Source organism: Rhamphochromis sp. 'chilingali' (assembly GCF_963969265.1).
Source record: "Rhamphochromis sp. 'chilingali' genome assembly, chromosome: 17".
Classification (NCBI taxonomy): domain Eukaryota; kingdom Metazoa; phylum Chordata; class Actinopteri; order Cichliformes; family Cichlidae; genus Rhamphochromis; species Rhamphochromis sp. 'chilingali'.
The window spans coordinates 13426256-13445717 of NC_137944.1; the positions used below are offsets into that span (position 1 = coordinate 13426256).

The following is a 19462-nucleotide window of genomic DNA, read 5'->3' on the forward strand; positions in this document are numbered from 1 at the left end:
TGCCTATTGTAGGTGAATGACAAAATTAATAGGCAGAAGCAACTCCCAACTGAGACCCAGCGAATAATGAGGTGTAAATCAGTCTTCAGTCAGTCAGCAAGCTGTGAGAATGTGTGGAGGCAGGAGGAAACAGTCCCATGCACAACACACATATACGCAGCCTGCACACACGTATACACAGACACACACACATGGCCTGCATATTGTTTTCGGGTTTCTGTTTCAACAGCATATAAATGCCGAAAGAGTTGTTATCCATGCATATGGCTGATATTTCCGGTTCAGATTGCAGAATGCACTGGGGTCAAAGGAAGGGTACATCCTAGGCTGCAAATAAGTTCTTAGCGATTCCTCCCTAACCTGATTTTTTTTCTTTTAATGAATTCCTAAAGAACGCCAGAATACAAACGCAGAACATGTCAGCTTCACTTTTTGAACCCAGAGCTCTCTTCCGTTGAGGCGACCATCTTATGCAACAAGTGCGCAATGTGGTTAGAAATTCAGTACCGTAAAACTGTAAAACCACATGTGCTTTGTGTGTATGCGAGACTTACTTTTTCTGCAAGATCCTTGGATGCAAAAATCTCCTGTTGGCAGAAAAGAAGAAAAGAAAGCAAAGAAAGAAAACGTCAGGCACTTTTGTTTTCTTCAACTCATATTTGAGCATGACCATGACCACCATGATTTTCACCTTAATGACTTGATTAGCTAATATTCGGCCATATTGACTCAAATAGATTAGCATTTTGGTGCTGGTGTGATAACACTCTTACCAGAGTCTGATTTCCTTCTCAAATTTGTTTAATCTACATTATTATTATGGTATGTTTCTAGTTCCTTTTAATTCCTGTGCTTTGTGTCACGGCCAGGTGGATCAGCTGCACGCTGATCAGCCCTCTCTGTTTCTCTTCCTCTTCTCTCTCGCCGGGGCGGAACTCACTGTGGGTTCATGCCCTTGGTCCACGCCCTCGGGAGATGAGACCCAGGTGTCTCATTAAGGGGAGCAGCATTTAAGCCAGGAGGTGACTGCTGTTCGTCGCTGGATCGTTGTCTACCACGCGTTAGTAAAGTCAAAGCTACAGCAAGTTTAGTGAAGAGTGTTTTCCTCTGTGCATCGTCCTTAACCCTGTCTCCCTGTCTACAGAACCTCTTGGATTTTTCCCCGTGTGTTTCCCGTGTGGCAGTGTTGGAGTGTGAACCTGTGATCGTGTGAGTGGATATTCTGAAGAACGTATGCTTTCCCTTGGACTTCCCTGGAGACCCCTTCTTCCCCCACTCAGCTGTATATAACACCCCCCTGCACATTCTTGTATATACACCTGGTGACTTGTAAATAAACTCTTCTTGTAAGCATCAGTACCGGAGTCCTGCGCTTGAGTCCTCCTTCCAACCGTAACAATAACGATCCAGCCATCATGGACTCAGCGGACTCAAACCCCACCCAGCAACCCGTCCTCACCCCGGAGGCAATTCTGGAACGCCACGAACACATGCTTCGGCACATAAATCAACAACTGGCCGCACTCACTCAAGCCCTCGCTCAACGTCTACCGTCGGTAAGCCCACCCTCACCCCCTCCGTCTGTTTCTCCTCAGCTATCGGCTCCCAGTCCCTCTGCAGCCGCTCCGCCTGTTTCCCCCACGCCGGCCCCCACAGAACCACCGGAGCGATCGTTACCAGCGCCGGAGCCTTTCTCGGGTGAGTTCGATAAATGTGGTGGATTTTTGACTCAGATCACACTACAATTCCGTCAGTTACGAAGAACATATGAGACAGATGGGGCCAAAATCGCCTTTATGGTTCAACTATTACGCGGGCACGCATTAAACTGGGCGCAAGCTGTTTTGAGAACAGCCCCGGACATTTCTTATGAGGACTTCCTCACCAAATTTAAGAGTGTTTTTGAAAGAGGCACCGGAGCGGAGGCGGCTGCCCACAGACTGTTAAATTTGAAGCAGGGGAGGCGGAGTATGGCGGATTTTTCGGTCGAATTCTGGACCTTGGCCGAAGAGACTGGCTGGGGGCAGTCGGCATTGATAAGTACTCTCCTGAATAATGTTTGTGATGAGTTAAAGAGAGAACTGATGATGAGAGATGTTCCTAAGACCTTGTCTGATGTGATTACGCTGTGTGTGAAGTTGGATGAGCACCTACGGGCGCGTCGGGGAATCGGAAACTACATTTCCCAGAGGCCCCCGGGGCGCATGGAGACGTCAGGGGGGGGCGCGCCTAGCGGCAGTCACTGGTAGGACAGCACGGAAGAAAGTGAACAGCCCATGCAACTGGGTCGCTCCAGTCTGTCGCCCGAGGAGCGGTATCGTCGCTGGAGGGCCGGTGAGTGCTATTATTGTGGCCGCAAGGGCCATATTGCCATGGATTGCCAGGCGCGGCTAAAAGACAGCGCCCGCCGGTAGTGAGGAGTGTACGGGTGGGCGAGGTCTCATGTTCTCAGTCTCCTCCTCGTCTCATGATTGCGGCTAAGCTAACGGTTCGTCTCAGGACTCATTCTCTCGACGCTCTGATTGATTCCGGGGCAGAACAGAATTTTATTGATGCCTCGCTGGCACTGAAGTTAGGTTTTAGCACGGAGCCTCTGTCTCATTCACTCCAAGTCACAGCCCTTAGTGGCCAGCGTCTTCCAGACATTACTCATGTCACAGAACCGATTTCCCTGTCTCTTTCCGGCAATCATGTTGAAACCATACAGTTGTACGTCTTTAAGGCCCCACTCACTCCACTAGTCTTGGGCTATCCCTGGCTGTGTCAACATAACCCTGTGATTGATTGGAGGAAAAAGAGTATTTCGGGGTGGGGGGAGGAGTGTCACATGTCCTGTTTAAAAGCCGCCACCCCCGCCATGAACCTACCACCCAATAAAACTATTTCAGAACCGCCTGATCTGTCCTCCATACCGTCTGACTATCACGACCTGGCGCAAGTGTTTTGTAAAGATAAGGCACGCTCTCTTCCCCCTCACCGGCCGTACGATTGTGGGATTGACCTCCTCCCAGGCGCGCCGCTTCCGACCAGTAGGTTGTATAGCCTGTCTCGACCGGAGCGGGAAAGCATGGAAAATTACATCAATGAGTCACTTGCCGCTGGTCTCATTCGCCCCTCGTCCTCACCTGTTGCTGCTGGTTTCTTTTTTGTCACCAAAAAAGATAAAAGTTTACGGCCCTGTATTGACTATCGCGGCCTCAACGCCATCACAGTTAAAAACAAGTATCCCCTCCCTCTGCTGAGTTCCGCGTTCGAGCTGCTTCAGGGTGCCACCATCTTCACAAAGTTGGACCTGCGCAACGCCTACCATCTGGTGAGGATTAGGGAGGGAGACGAGTGGAAGACGGCTTTCAATACTCACCTGGGCCATTTCGAATATCTTGTGATGCCTTTTGGTCTCACCAATGCTCCAGCTGTGTTTCAGGCTCTCGTGAATGACGTGCTCCGAGATTTCATCGACCATTTCGTTTTCATTTACTTGGATGACATCCTCATCTTCTCCCAGTCTGTCGCCGACCACCGACGCCATGTCAGGCAAGTGCTTCAGCGTCTCCTCGAAAATCGTCTCTTTGTTAAAGGGGAGAAGTGTGAGTTTCATGTCTCAACTGTTTCCTTCCTGGGCCACGTCATCGATCGGGGTAACCTCAAGACTGATCCCGCAAAGGTTCAAGCCGTTGTTGACTGGCCGACCCCCTCTAACCGTAAACAGCTTCAAAGCTTTCTGGGGTTCGCGAACTTTTATCGGCGCTTTGTTCGCAACTATAGTAAACTGGTCCTGCCTCTGACCCGTCTTACTTCTCCCAAGGTTCCCTTCTGCTGGGATGGGCTGGCTCAACGTGCGTTTGCCCATCTGAAGGACCGCTTTGCCTCGGCGCCCATTCTCGTCCAACCCGATCTCGACCGGCAGTTCGTTGTGGAGGTGGATGCCTCGGACGCTGGAGTGGGGGCGGTGCTTTCCCAGCAGCAAGGAGGTAAGCTGCATCCCTGTGCCTACTTTTCACGCCGTCTCACCTCTGCAGAGAGCAACTATGATGTGGGAGATCGAGAGCTACTAGCCATCAAGCTAGCCCTGGAGGAGTGGCACCATTGGTTAGAGGGTGCTGCCCAGCCGTTTGTGGTCTGGACCAATCACAAGAACTTGGAGTACATTCGATCGGCAAAACGCCTCAACGCCAGGCAAGCCAGGTGGGCCCTGTTTTTCACTAGATTCCAGTTTACGATCACTTACAGACCCGGTTCCCGTAATGTCAAGCCAGACGCCCTCTCACGCCAATTTGCCGCCTCCGAAGACGCAACTCGGGACTCTCCCATTCTACCGCCCACCTGTGTAGTCGGGGCCCTGACCTGGGAGATCGAGTCGGCTATTCGAGAGGCTCAGCGGACAGAACCGGACCCCGGAACGGGCCCTCCAGGGTTGCTCTTCGTCCCCCCCTCAGTAAGGTCACGAGTGTTACATTGGGCTCATACTGCCAGATTCACCTGCCACCCGGGGGTCCACCGCACTATTACCTTCCTCCAACGTTTCGCCTGGTGGCCTTCCCTTGCCAAAGACGTCCGCGAGTATATTTCCGCATGCTCGACCTGCGCTCAAAACAAGAGTGTCCATCAACCACCCTCTGGCCTCCTTTACCCTCTGCCGACTCCGAGCCGCCCTTGGTCGCACATCGCTGTTGACTTCATCACTGGTCTGCCCGTCTCGTCAGGTAACTCTGTGATTCTCACCATTGTGGACCGCTTCTCCAAAGCTGCTCATTTTGTCGCCCTCCCTAAGCTCCCCACTGCTCTAGAGACCGCCCGGCTGCTAGCTGACCACGTGTTTCGCCTCCATGGCATCCCCACGGACATTGTGTCAGACAGAGGACCGCAGTTCACGTCGCGTGTATGGAAGGAGTTCTGCAGTGCCCTCGGAGCTCAGGTCAGTCTCTCCTCTGGTTTCCACCCGCAGACGAATGGCCAAACGGAGCGTGCCAACCAGGAGCTCGAAGCAGCTCTCCGGTGCCTGGTCTCCACTAACCAGTCAACTTGGAGCGAGCAACTGTCATGGATTGAGTATGCTCATAACAGCCTTACCTCCTCTGCCACCGGTGTGTCCCCTTTCGAGGCGTCCTTGGGCTATCAACCGCCACTCTTCCCAGCCGTCGAGGGTGAGCACTTTGTTCCCTCTGTCCGACAGCATCTTCGGAGGTGTCGGCGCGCCTGGAGAGCGACTCGGGCCTCCCTTCTCCGCACGGTGGAACGCAATAAGCGCCTGGCGGATCGCCACCAGACCCCTGCTCCCACCTACACACCTGGACAAAAGGTTTGGCTGTCTACCAGATTCATCCCCCTCAGGTCTGAGTCCAAGAAACTGTCTCCCACTTTCATCGGTCCCTTTGAGGTCGACTCTGTGATTAACCCTGTCTCTGTCCGCCTTCGCCTGCCCCGGAATATGAGGATCCATAACTCCTTCCACGTGTCGCAAGTGAAGCCGTGTCTCTCTAGTCCTCTGTGCCCTCCTTCCGGACCCCCTCCACCCGCCCGGGTCATTGATGGCCACCCGGCTTTCACCGTTTCGCGGATCATGGATGTCCGGCACCGGGGGCGCGGTCTGCAGTATCTCGTGGATTGGGAGGGCTACGGGATGGAGGAGCGTTCTTGGATCCCGCGGGCGGCCCTCTTGGATCGGGGTATGGTGCGGGCGTTCCATGCGGCTCACCCTGACAAGCCTGGGGGTCGCCGGGAGGCTCCCGTCAGGCGGGGGGGGTACTGTCACGGCCAGGCGGATCAGCTGCACGCTGATCAGCCCTCTCTGTTTCTCTTCCTCTTCTCTCTCGCCGGGGCGGAACTCACTGTGGGTTCATGCCCTTGGTCCACGCCCTCGGGAGATGAGACCCAGGTGTCTCATTAAGGGGAGCAGCATTTAAGCCAGGAGGTGACTGCTGTTCGTCGCTGGATCGTTGTCTACCACGCGTTAGTAAAGTCAAAGCTACAGCAAGTTTAGTGAAGAGTGTTTTCCTCTGTGCATCGTCCTTAACCCTGTCTCCCTGTCTACAGAACCTCTTGGATTTTTCCCCGTGTGTTTCCCGTGTGGCAGTGTTGGAGTGTGAACCTGTGATCGTGTGAGTGGATATTCTGAAGAACGTATGCTTTCCCTTGGACTTCCCTGGAGACCCCTTCTTCCCCCACTCAGCTGTATATAACACCCCCCTGCACATTCTTGTATATACACCTGGTGACTTGTAAATAAACTCTTCTTGTAAGCATCAGTACCGGAGTCCTGCGCTTGAGTCCTCCTTCCAACCGTAACACTTTGTTCCTATAAGTAACCAAATGCCCTCAAAAAAATCACAGGGCTCTACATCACATGACATTTTTTCTTTTTAGGAGTGGCATAGAGAAGCTTCTGTTTTCCTATTGCTTGTCCGGCGCATCCCCGTAAATTTATGTTACCATTACAATTCGTTGCATCAGAAGAAGAACAAAGGAGGATGAAATAAGGGCCATCATGGTTGCACACATGGGTCATTATCCTTTATTCTTTATTTTTGGTTTTCATGAAAAAGAAAAAGAGATGAAAGAAGATGAGTAAAGTGAGAGAGAAACCAAATGCTGTAACTCTGGAGCCCTGGGGTAAGTAAAGAGATGGACCCTGCTGTGCACAGTATAAAAAAAAAAAAAAATCAGACAAAATAAATAAATAAGTAAAAACAGCCAACAACAAGAGGGATAGAGGAAGCACAGAACGCTGAGCGGAAACAACCTGTTCCAAGATGGAAAGTTGGGAAGTGAACAATAAGAAAGCATGTCAGTAAAGGGAAGAGGGGAGAAGTCGTTTTTATGGCTGGTGTTAGACCTCATCATAAAAAGTCCAAGAGATACACGATGGGGAAACGAAACACAAAGGACTATTGAGTCTATTGAGGACTAGACGACCTTTTGGGGGTGCTGGGTTGAAAGCAAGAAAAAGAGGTTTCCAGTGGTCAAAGATAAGAAACACTGAGGGTGAGATTTGTTATACTTCAGAAAGGCAGTACCTGCTGTGACCACATGCCTGTGTGGGTTCACTCCAGGCACTCTGGCTTCCTTTCACAGTCCAAAGATATGCATTATACTGAAGGTTAAGTGGTGATTTTACATTTGGCGTAGGTGTGAATGTGAGTGTGAATGGTCGCTCTTTCTTAGCCCCGACAGCCTGGCAGCCTGTCTAGCATATCACCAGGGTAAGGGGAGGTTATGCAACTGAGATTTCAGGATATGATAAAGGACAAAATCAGGATATAATAAAGAAAAAAATGAACTGGTGATTACAAGATCTGAAAGGTGGGTAAATACAAAACCAAATGACATATTACACCATGTCATTATTATTTTATGAAAATAAACAATAATCTACAATAATGTTATAGAAGCAACAATTGCTGGGCGCCAGTCTTTAAAGGGTTATAAGCAAACTTCCAAACAATTTGACATCCATGATTCTAAAGTGAGAGAGCATTCCCAAGTGAAAGAAATTCCCATATTCCAAGGAGTGATCATCACACTAACTTCACCCCAAAGTCAGGCATTGCTCAACGAAGCTCCAAAATCCAAAGAGCTACAGTCCACAGGCCTCAGTTAGCATGCGTAATGTTAAAGTTCGAAAAAGACTTAACAAGTATGGCTTGCTTGGAAGGGTTGCAAGGAGAAAGCATCTCTCTTACAGGAGCGTATCAACATGGCTTAGGTTGCAAAGTTGCATCTAAAACAACCACAAGACCTTTGGATTATTGTCCTTTGGATAGATGAGAACAAAGTGGACATGTTTGGCCATAATGCAAAGTACTTTTGTTTGGTGAAAGTCAAACGTCAGTACTAACACCTCTTACCAACTGTCAAGCATGGTGATGGAGGCGTGACGATTTTGGCTCTAGACACCTTACAGTCAGTGAGTCAGCTAAAGCTGTGCTGAAATTAGAACAGAATGGTTGAAAAAGAAAAGAATCAAGGTGTTGCAATGGTCCAGTCAAAGTCTAGACTTCAACCTGATTGAAATGTTGTGGTGAGATGTTAAGAGAGCTGTACATAAAAAATGCCTACAAATGTTGATGAACGAAATCAAGATTGTAAAGAAGAGTGGGCCTAAATTCCACAGCATTGTGTTAAGTTATACAAAAAGCTGATTAGTTCAATATACTATACTATACCATACTGCTAAATGTGGTTCTAGAAGGTACAGAATCAGGGGTGTACTTAGTTTTTCATGCGCTGCGTCTGCATTTTGGCTTAGTTTTTGTTAAATAAACAATGACATGTGCAATACTGTTGTTGTTTATTTCACGCTGTATTTAACTAATCTTAAGAGCTATATTATTTTTTAATACATAATGAAAGAGGCATTCCAGTATATAGATTTGAACAGTTCTTGGATGAGTTTTGTGTTGAATATTTCTTTCCACATGCATGAAGAGTTGGAACAAGCTGAGCTAAAGCAGGTGTATGCATAAATCAGATGTGAGGTAGGGAAGGAACAGAATATTTTACAATTTTTTTTTAATTTAAGTTTTGCTTAAAAAACATAATGATCATAAAAAATGCTCACTTTGATGACCTAAGCTGAGTTTCTTTCAATAGCTTTATATTCATATTATGCCTCTGTTACCTGAAATCTTCAGGTTCAGTCTTTATCCTTAAAAAGCACATAAACACAACAAAAAATAGCCCAAAAGCTACACAGAAAGCAATTCGTCCATCAACGGGTTTTGTCACCAAGTGTTGAACCATGCTAAGTGCTAAGTGACATAACTTCGCAGGTCCCTCTAGAGCAGGGGTGCCCAATCCCGGTCCTCGAGAGCTACCGTCCTGCAGCTTTTAGATGCATCCCTACTCCAACACAGCTGAATCAAATGGTTTGATTACCTCTTCAGCATGCCATCGTGTTTGGCAAAGGCCTGATAACAAGCCATTCATTTGATTCAGCTGTGTTGGAGTAGGGATGCATCTAAAAGCTGCAGGATAGTAGCTCTCGAGGACTGGGATTGGGCAGCCCTGCTCTAGAGCCACGGTGTACAACTTTTACTCCAGCCACTCTAAAACAACTTTCATGTTTAGAAGTAGTAGAAGGCTATTTGTAGATGAAAAAGAAAGGAATCCACGTCTAGAGAAGTTGTTTTTCGTTAACTTGGTGTCTCTCTGTTAATCCAAGATTAATGGTTGCTCTGGTATGCATCAATAACATCTGGCTCACACACTGGAATCTTGGATTTCACAGTTTATTTAGGGTGTACAAAAGTGATACACAGATGAAATTAGAATTACCAGTCTTTGAGCGCTATGCTATTTTAAAAAACAAAAAGAGAGAGAGAGAGAACGGGTACAGTAGAGATAAAAACATTAATCATAATAAGACTAAATGTCTTGTTACCTAAAAGCAGTCAGTCTACTAGAACGTATAATAGCAGAAAAGGCGAGAAAGAGTGAAAGGTGAGGAAACCATCTATGGGACTGATTACTGTCTTAGAATCTGCCAGAGTTTTAAGTTAGCACCCCACAGGACAAACACCAGGCCCTAATGAAGAGATAATTAGATACATGTCCCATTAATATGAATAATAAAACAGGCAGCTGTGAAAACAAAAATAAATTGCCTGTATGTTACTGGAAGAACTTCCACATACCAAGCGATATTAAAGCAAGAACAAAAAATAAATTTTGAAAAGTATTGTGACAATTTGTGGAAAAAATGTCTCCCATGTGCTGCATAAGGCTCTATTTGTCATGCGTTGGACCCTGCTCACAGACACTTTGAACAATTGCTACCAGCAGACTTTACTGAACAGAAGTCACAGAAAATGACAAAATGATAAAGACTACTGCAGAGCAGAAAACATGTTGTCCATGGTGGAGCTTCAACGGAGAACAACAAAGCCATTTGGTACAAGTCCTGCTGGCCGGCGTTTGCTTGCCAGCAGGAGCATCTCAGACAGCTCAAACTGCCTGAAGAACAAAGTTGTGGCCAAGTGTATGTCTGTGTTTGTCTGTGTTATTTCTATGCCTGATGAGAGGCGGGGGGGAGATAATTCACGATCCAAGAGACAAGGGTTTGTTTTTCCCCCCCCCCCTTCATTTTGTTCCTAGAGTAAAGTGTTTGTCATTGGTATTAGAAATACTTGGGCATAAGAAGCGAATCTGCTGTGTACGGTAATTGGTGCATGTGTGTCTCCTCGTAGTTTCCACATGACATCGATTCATTATCCTAATGTCCACCTGGAGGGTAAAAAAAGATGCTTTCCTCCATTTACTCTGCCATAGTTCTTCAGTAGCCAAACATGTTTTCTTTGGTGGGTCATTTAAACTGATGCTCGACAAATAACTTACATAGGTAGGAGAATAAGAGGAGGGATATTCCTTTTCCATGAGATACGTTCAAGTGGACTTCAAGCAGGAATATCTTGTTGACTCTGGGGTTTTTTTTTTTTTGGCTTTTTCTTCTTCTGAGAGGTGATTACAATATTTTCTGGACAGTAAGACGATATTAAATCAATGCTGGCTGTTCATCTAAATCATCATTACCCATATGGAAAAGATATATATAAATCTTATAAAGTTTGTATCTGTCTTGTGTGAAACTTGTATGAAAAGCATACAAGAGTGAAAACAGATATAAGATCCCTTGAAAAATTATAAAATGAAACTTGTATGTTTTTGATACTTACTAAAACAATGTATGAAAGTAATGAGAAAGTGGCCACTTTCATGAGTAATCACATATAAGTTTTTACTATTTCTTTTCCATATGGGTATGGTTGGGTTAAAGTTAAATAAATCTTGAACTAACGTTAGAAAATATAGTATAGAGTAGTAAGTGTAGAGTAGGTGGCAACAAAAAGGTTGAAAAGTCATAAAGTTACAGTTGATCTAAAAAAAATAAAGCTATTATCGTTTGGACTATTCCATTTCACCCCTCTCCCAATGGTGCATCCCATTTGTCCACTATTGAAAAGTCATTGATTTATAGTTGACTGGTAAATAGTATTTAAAAAACCATGGGAAAGAACATTTCTGCATGTCCTCTATAAATACATCGGATAAGGACTCACGCAAAAGTAACTCTGCTCGGTTTATCATCGCACTCCCAGCACATCGTGCCTCGACCTCCCGGTCGGCTTCGAGCTGAGAAGAAAAAACATTCGCGAGATCTCGCAAGACTTCAGCTTTATTTTTTTTTCTCCAATGTCCCCTGCGGGGCTCCGTAGTGACACATACTGGAGATGTGTGAGTTTGACAGTGGTGATTATTAGACTCTTCTAAAGTGTCACTAACTGACTTTTTCTTGCCAATATAACTTTGATGTCACGATTATGTACACCAGATCTCAAGAGAGAGAACAAGAGGAAGACAGACTCACATTAACATACATTAAGTAAAAAAAAAAAAAAATCAAAATCTGAACAAAGTATGCTCCTTTCATACTTTTTTCATATGTTTTATTCACTTTATGGTTTTGTGATGTCTTTTGTAGATGTGGTGATTACAAATGGAGGCAGTGACAGTCTGAGAATTCTCCTTGACAGACAGTGTAGGAGTGAATCCACTAAAACTCATTTTAAACTAATGTTGATTTAATAAATTAAATACATTTGTACAAGTAGTACAACATTTTGAAGTATTATCAGTAACTTGCTATGCTTACATCAGTTGAAATACCACTGACGTCCTATTGATCTTTAGTAGTGGTGTCCACATGGTTTATAATTGCCAAGTGTGTGCTGCTGTTCTGTGATTATTGTGTAATTATTATTATTATTATTTTTATCTCTAAGCAACTAGAAATTTCTCGCTTTGTGTTTGTACATGTGTTGTGCATCGGTAGTCTTACCTGGTTAAATGTGTTGTCCAACAGGTCGTTTTCAGCAGCACGGCGGCTCTTGGGAGCATCAGGAGGGCACTGCAAGAGAGCAAAGACAAGATTTAGATCACTAAGGTCAAATTTCTGCTTTGGGTAGGATGTAAAATTTGGTTTTCAGTCCAATGCATCTGTTTTCTATTTGATAAGGTGCTTGTCTGAAGTTTGCAAACAATAACCGCTCAAAAACACAGAAGAAAAGAGGTAGACAGGCAAGAGAAAGACAACGAACTATAAAAACAATGAAACAGAATAGAAAATGGCTTCTGGAAGGTGCGACAAGGAACGTGAATGTTCGAAAATGGCTTTTAGTCACGCCTTAAGCTAATAATATTGGCAAATCACATTTTATGTGCAAATAACCAAATTAAATTCTTGTCGATTAACATATTATAGATTCAAACAAAGTTTCTGGAGCAGAATTAAGACAATAATCTTAGTCAAACAGCTGATGGATTCCTATAAAAATATGGGCTTCCTGCATACCATGATCTGCAGCCAAGTTTTTTTCTTCCTTTCTGACCATCAAAAATAAGTGGAGGGGGAAAAACAGAATAGAGCATTATAAAGACAAAGCATTGCTGATTAACAAAAAAACCCATAAAGTCTCAAGAGAAATTGCAGAGACTTTTTTTTATGGTATTTAATTTGGATAATGCAGACTCAGCTTTTCTTGCAGCTGTTTAACAGTAAAAGCCATCCAACAGATTACTTTTACTGTCATGGAGCTGCGACAAGCGCTGAGTTACAGTCACCGGGGCTCAGTTCAGCTCAGCTTTGGTTCAACAAAAGTAAGAGTCTGCCCCAAATTTACATTCAGTCAGGTTTACAAAACAACTCTTTTTTACTTTATTTGAATTTTTAATGAACTTCGGGTTTAAACAAGCCAAAGATCTTCAAACAGAAATAACAGCATTACTGCTAACACAACTCAAAGCTAGCCAAGAAGCCAGAATTCTGTTGAAGCTGAGTGTATGCTAACACCAGCCCAGCAGCCAGATCCTCATCTTCAACAGGTAACAAAAGCAGTGATGAACAGTCAGGCTTGCAGCCTCCATTTCTGTGGTGATTGCTTTAAAGTTTTTGTGCCCCAACACTGGTCTAATTTGATAGTGTTTGGAGATGTCAGTAAGTAGATTTCTTTTGTGTTCCAACAGCGTTAAGCTAGCTCTTTTGTGCGCTAAGCAGCTTTTTTTTATGCTAAAGTAGGGCATGCTGTAAAGTGCACGTAGACGCAGAAAGAAAGCAACGATTTTCCCAAAAAGCTAAAGTTTTCATTTAAACTCTTTGCTATTAGCCTCTGCTCCAGACAAAGTTATAGTTGCTGGTAAAGACAGTAAGGGTTTCCACTCTCACCCGTGCCCCAGGTATTTCACAGCAGGCCTCGTGCATGGCAAGTGAGGGGTCACAATACAGCATTGCCTGCTGAATATCCATCTGCAAAAAACAGACAGACAGAGAGAGGATAGTAAATACAGTGCTGGATATGGCGGTGTCTAAGGGTACTTTGCTTTGTTTATTTTATTAAGAACATCAAGTGTAAATGAGGCAGTAAACATGGCTGAGAGTCAATTAATTTCTCATTAATGTAAAGCAATGGAAAATCACTTCATCAGATGCTTCCTGTGAATGTCTGCGGTTGTGTGAGAGTGTGCGTGTGTTCCCCCCTGAACTGACAAAAGTGGCCTAGCTGTTTTCCCAGCTAGGCCGGTTAACCGATCATTAAATTAATTGTCCGGATTACTGGATCTGTTTAGCACTAATAGTCTCAATTCACTACATATATTCGCTTATGTTTTTAAATCAGGACTCATTGAGATTGTCTTAAAGGAATGAAAACCTTATGGGTGTAGAACAGACGCATATACACATACATATAAGCTTAAATATCTATGATTTCAGTTGAAAGGCATTTATGGGAGGATGGTAGGGAATGTCTTTTTTCCTGGATAAATGCTTCGATAAAGTGGTGAAATTCTAAATGTCAGGGGTCTACTGTGTTATATTACTCAACTGTGCTCTAGGATGCCCTCATCTGTGGCACTAACCTCAACCTGGCTCATTCATAACACCTCTGAAACAGTTTGTTCCTCATACAGAGAGAGACTAAAGGTCACCATATGCTCAAATAGTAACTTGAGATGACATTTACGTTAGGGCTGAACGATATATCGCATTTGCGATAATATCGCGACATGATCAAGTGCAATTTTCTAACCGCAAAGGCTGCGATTATACTCTGGACATGTCCAAATTCAAGGGCTGCATCCTCCTGAGGCCGCATTTGTAGACCGATTACGTCACAGCGACGTGCCGAAGGCTGTCCAAATTACTACCATATCCCAGAATTCATAGCGCGGCCCAGCCAAACTCCAGTTTCCAGCAATGGCGGCCGCTACTAAGTTTTAAAATTACTCATACTAATCTTTCTGGGTCACAAAATAAACTTTTAACATATTTTCAGGCGAGAAAGTAGTTGTGTAAACATCAAATATCTGCTCGGTTTATCAAGATATCCCATATTTGCAAAAGTGCTTCGACGTTTTCAGAGGCGTCTGCTACCCACCAGCTCGACAGCTAGCCGGGACCTCGAGGGTTACTGATGCGGCCGAGAGCGGCACAACTCCCGGCACATCATTTTCAGATCACCGCGGAGTTTCGCTGCTCGGGTTAAACGTAAAATATAAGTCACTTAGACAACCTAAAAATGTTATTGTTGGGTTTTTTTCAGTGTTTTGTTTGTTCGTGAGTAAATCGGTTTGGCTGAGATTAAAGTTATTAGATTAGATAAAATAAAACTTTATTAATCCCCCGGGTGGGTTCCTCCTTGGTTTTCACACAGCTGACTAAACGTCAAACAGAAAACTGATTAAACAGAAGTATGAGACAGTCGAGAATTTACACCAGTGTCTGGTTATATTTTAGATAGCAAGAAGCAGACGGCCGAGTTTATTAAACTCCACCGAGACAGCGGTGACGCTAATCAGAAGGCTAGACCGTCCAATTTCACGCCTTTAAATTTTAAAGGCGTGTTTGTGTGTGTGTGTTTATACAATTGCTATTATGTTTGCACTTTATGTGTAATGTTACTGACTGCAGAGATCAGTAAGATGTGTGTATTTTTTATTTATTAGTTTTATTTATTTAATATTATTTTTTAATTGAATGACTGTCTAGTAGTTCACAGATGTCGAAAAACTGAGTGTGGTAAAGCCACTGATTTTTTTTATGTATATTTCTGCAATCTGCACATTGTACTGACTTTCATTTTAATGTTTACACCAGGGTTCCTTGTCAGCACTTTATGCTCAGATGTTTGTAAGCTAAAAATAAACTATTGTGTATGTTCAAATATACTGTTGTGATTGAAGAAGTTAAATAAAAATGTCAGTCATCAATTCATGCATCACCTCATGTCATCATAACAGAGGTCTGTCTTCCAGGAAAGAACAGTTTAAAATTAATGTAATATAGTATTGGCCATACTATATGATGTATTGCTTGTCTTTGTTTAATAATACAGAAGACAAAGACCTTAAAAAATAATCGCATATCGCATCGCAATCGCAATATTGGGGCAAAAAATCGCAATTAGATTATTTTCCATAATCGTTCAGCCCTAATTTACGTTGCAAACCTTAATCTTAATCAAAAGCTCCTCAACAGTCAAGACCGTGAAGTCAAGCGTGTGATATTTCTTTGCCTAATGTCCCTCTATTTTCCCAGTAGACCATTTTTAAAAGCATGGAATGGCCAAGCACTAGCTAAAAAAAGTCTACCCTTGGCAAACCTTGGGCTTTGCTTGCAGTTGTATTGAATGTTTTAGAGGAGTTAAAAAAAACGAAATTTAACTTGTGATTGATACCGTCTATAAAAAACAAGACTTAATTTTTTGGGTGGAAAAAAAATGTTCCAATCTTGCTTAATTCACAACACTGAAACATGCTCAGGAGGCTCAAAAGGACAACTGCAAACTCTGGTAACTGGTGTGTTTTAATCTGGCTTCGAGTTCTGTCGACCACTTTATTTTAATCAATGTGCTGGCGGCAGATTGCACCGCTCTCCATTTGTTTTGCACCCAGCTTTGTGAAAGAAGCCTCACTGTTGAAATTGGGAGCACCTAAGTCACGCCACAGAAGAAAAAAAACAGATCACGTCGCTCCATTTTCTGCATATTTATGAACTGAGTTTGAGGACTGATTTTAAAATATGGCTAAGGCTTTCCACAATCAGGCTCTCGGTTACGTTGCTGATATTTTAATCCCTATAGAGTCCTCTGGTAGAAGTCTCCTGGTTTTTTCCAGCCACTCACTTTGTTACTCGGGGTGAATGAGACCTTGCTGTTCGTGTCTCAGCATTGGAGCTTTCTTCCTGAGCATCCCAAGTAAATCAAAAGCAGCTTTTAGGGTTCCCCTCTGTAAAACCATAAGAGCACTGAATGTTTAGCCCAAATGTGGCCCTATTTTATGGGTCTCATTTAGTCTTTACTTATAACGCTGACTCAGATTGTCTAACTCTGCCAAAGTCCATCTGATAGGGGCCAGATGTTAGATATGTTTCAACCATTTGGGACACATCTGGCGCACACACCATTTGCTAATGCCAGATTAGGTCCAACTGTATCTACTATCTAGGAAGTGTCTTTACTGAGGTTTTCCTGTTAACTATACATGTAAGTTTTTTATATCCTGTGTGTTTATGATTTTCTGTATTTTTTTTAAATTGTTGTTTATTGTTGACACTATAAAAATAAAATTATTATATTTTTTATTAATCTCATACTTGCACAGCCCCAGCATCTGACGCCCGAATACCCAGCAGAGTGTGTCCATCAGAGGGAAGGGCTCCTCTGCGCTCCAGGGGTTTGGTCTCAATTGAGCTGCAATCCACATGGAGGGAAGCAGCTCCGTGTTGGACACTGAGGGCCAACTTGTGCCAGTGCAGATCCATCAAGGCTTCCACTCCCTCTCCAGTGAAAACACAACCCACCAGGTCCGCTGAAGGGTTTGCCCCTTTGGCTCGAAAGGACAGGGTGCGATCTGGGCCGCTGACGTCTACGGAGAGCTGGGTTTTAGTTGGAGGCAAAGAACAGGATAAATGAGGTGGCATTGTACCAGTTAAACTCAAAATAATGCAAATAGGTAAAACAAAAAGAAGTATATCTCAAAGTGTTTGACTGGCAGTGGTTTCAACAAACTTTAATACAGTACGTACACGTGATTACCACCTAACAAACCTGTACAATTGACTAGCAAAGGGGAAAGACATATTAATTACACACACAAGCAGTACAGCCAATCAATCACTGCTAATGAGGCGACTTGGCCTCCATCCATCATACACGCCAAGTATTTAAATCTGGCCTCCAACTCTTAGTGATTATCGGGACTCCGAGGGACTCCAGTGCTTCATCATGGAACACAAGTGAATAACAATGAAGGTGAATGAAAGAGGAGAGTCGGAGATGATCGAAAGAAGACTGACAAAGAGACAGGGAGCAAAAGAGAGGGTATCGGATGAAAAATACGAGGGGACAAAAGCCGTATGGAATGAAAGAGGGGGGAGAAAATTGAAAAGATGTCACAAGAGAAAAGAAATCGAAAGGGAAAGTGGATGACTATGCAAGAGAGAGATGAGCGGCGGAGAGAATGAAAAGACAAAAAAGTGAGAGGGATAAAAAGGTGAAAGATCAAGGGAGAAGCAAGTAATGAGAGAACAGAAGGAAAGAGAGTAGTGAGGGGGAGGGGGAGAAAGTGTAAAACTGAGGAAATGATGAGGGAGCCGCACCTGTGGATATCCCTGCGCATCCGATATCTGAAAGAGGTAGATGGTGTCTCTCAAGGCAGCCTTCTTTAACGCCAGGGTGAAGACCAGAGTGAACTCCTCTGGCAGGCCATAGGGGAACACCTGGCTGGAGCACAGAAGTTCAGAGGGGTCAGATCCAAGACACTCCTCTATTCACAGGAGCTGCAAACTGTGAAGCTGCACACAGAGAATGATTAAAGAGGGACTTCTCCAGTTTTATACTAAAAGCTCATGGAGAGTGCTAGCCTCTCACACTTTAGAGAATTCACTGAGAACAAGCAACAAAAGTATTTTTTAAAAATAAGAAAATAGCTAAACTACAAAGGGCTTGTGCTACAAACTAAAAACATAAAGTTTAAAGTTATAATGTGTTTTTGATGCTTCTTTGGAGCATTACTCTCTTTATCGGAGGAGAAATGAAAAAGGCAGAAAAAACAGGAAAAGAAAAACTGGAATATTCACGGTTTACGAGTCTATGAAGAATGAATAGAAAACTAAAACTACAGTCATAAGTTCTCCCAGTGATTGCTAACAAAAGGTGTTATGAAGTCATTCCATTGTTTTGGGAAATAGATTTGTATCCAGTGCTTTTGGTGCTCATTAGCCAGTAAAGGTTTGGATGTCTCAACTTCCTTTATATCAGATTTTGAGACACAAACAGTTCTTATCATTTCTATGCTGATGATTTTCTGCTTTATATCACTTTTAAGCCTCAATGTGTTTTAAAGCTTTTGAACTGCATAAAAGCCTGGATGTTATGTAATTTTCTCCAGCTGACTGAGAATAAAACAAAGATCGTTGTGTGCATCTCTGCCTGCCTAGTCCCCCAGGTCCTTAGAAATCTGGGTTCCCTCTCCTGTTATGTCCTGTTTATGTTATCTATTAGAGACCCGGGAATGACTGTTGATGAGAACCAGATGTTAAGGTTGGATTTGAATGTTAAGGCTCTAGTTTGTTCTTGTTTTCATCATCAGAGAACTATAATACATTTTCATCCTACTCCAATTGCTCTGCATCATATTTAGAAATTAATTCAAAGTTGTGCTGTTCACCTTTTGGGTTCTGCATAAAGTACCCACCTATATTGGCAAATTTTAATACCATATGTCACCAGCAAGACTCTCAGGTCTTCTGATCAGGGCTAATCGTCCATCCTGAAATGTATAATAAAAACTAAAGGTGATGGAGACATTGCAGTAGTGGCCCCCACTCTCTAGAATTCTCTCCCATCCAGTTTATTTTCTGTGAGCTTATCTGTGTATGCATTCAAAGGCAGCTGAAGACTCATCTTTTTAAATTGGCATTTGGGTAGCATCCACACCTTTTCTACCATTTATCCGAGTTCCGGTCGTATGGGCAACAGCCTAAGCAGAGAAGCCCAGACTTCCCACATCCCAAATCTTCTAGCTCACCCGAGTGGTTCCCAACCCAGCCGAGAGTCATAATCTCTCCAGCATCCTGCATCTGCCTCAGAATAGGACAGAAGTCTCGCCTCACTTAGTGGTCGTCCAGAAGGCATTCCAGTCAGTCACCTGCAAGGTGCTTTATATTGTAAGGTAAAGACCATACAATAATAGAAAGGAACCCCCAACAATCAGATGACCCCTATGAGCAAGTACTTGGCAACAGTGGGAAGAAAAAACTCTATATTAACAGGAAGAAAACTCCGGCACAACCAGACTTAGCGAGGGGCAGCCATCTACCAGTTGGGGGTGATTGTTCATGAAAACTACTTGAGTCATTTAAAACTGCAACAGTCCAACAAATAAGCTAATAATGGCTTCATGTGTGATGCAA

General features: G+C 43.8%; 1 protein-coding gene across 6 annotated transcripts in view; it reads right to left on the minus strand.

Annotated features, from left to right (window-relative positions):
* The window catches only part of col16a1 (collagen, type XVI, alpha 1), a 91796-nt gene that overhangs the window by 45497 nt on the left and 26837 nt on the right, over positions 1-19462 (minus strand). For all 6 annotated transcript variants that reach the window (XM_080864069.1, XM_080864066.1, XM_080864067.1 and 3 more), the window contains exons 5-9: positions 17648-17771; positions 16643-16924; positions 13217-13297; positions 11834-11902; positions 555-587 (exon numbers count right to left, since the gene is read on the minus strand). In XM_080864069.1, the coding sequence (XP_080720195.1) occupies positions 555-587; positions 11834-11902; positions 13217-13297; positions 16643-16924; positions 17648-17771 (589 nt within the window). The remainder of the gene's footprint in view (positions 1-554; positions 588-11833; positions 11903-13216; positions 13298-16642; positions 16925-17647; positions 17772-19462) is intronic.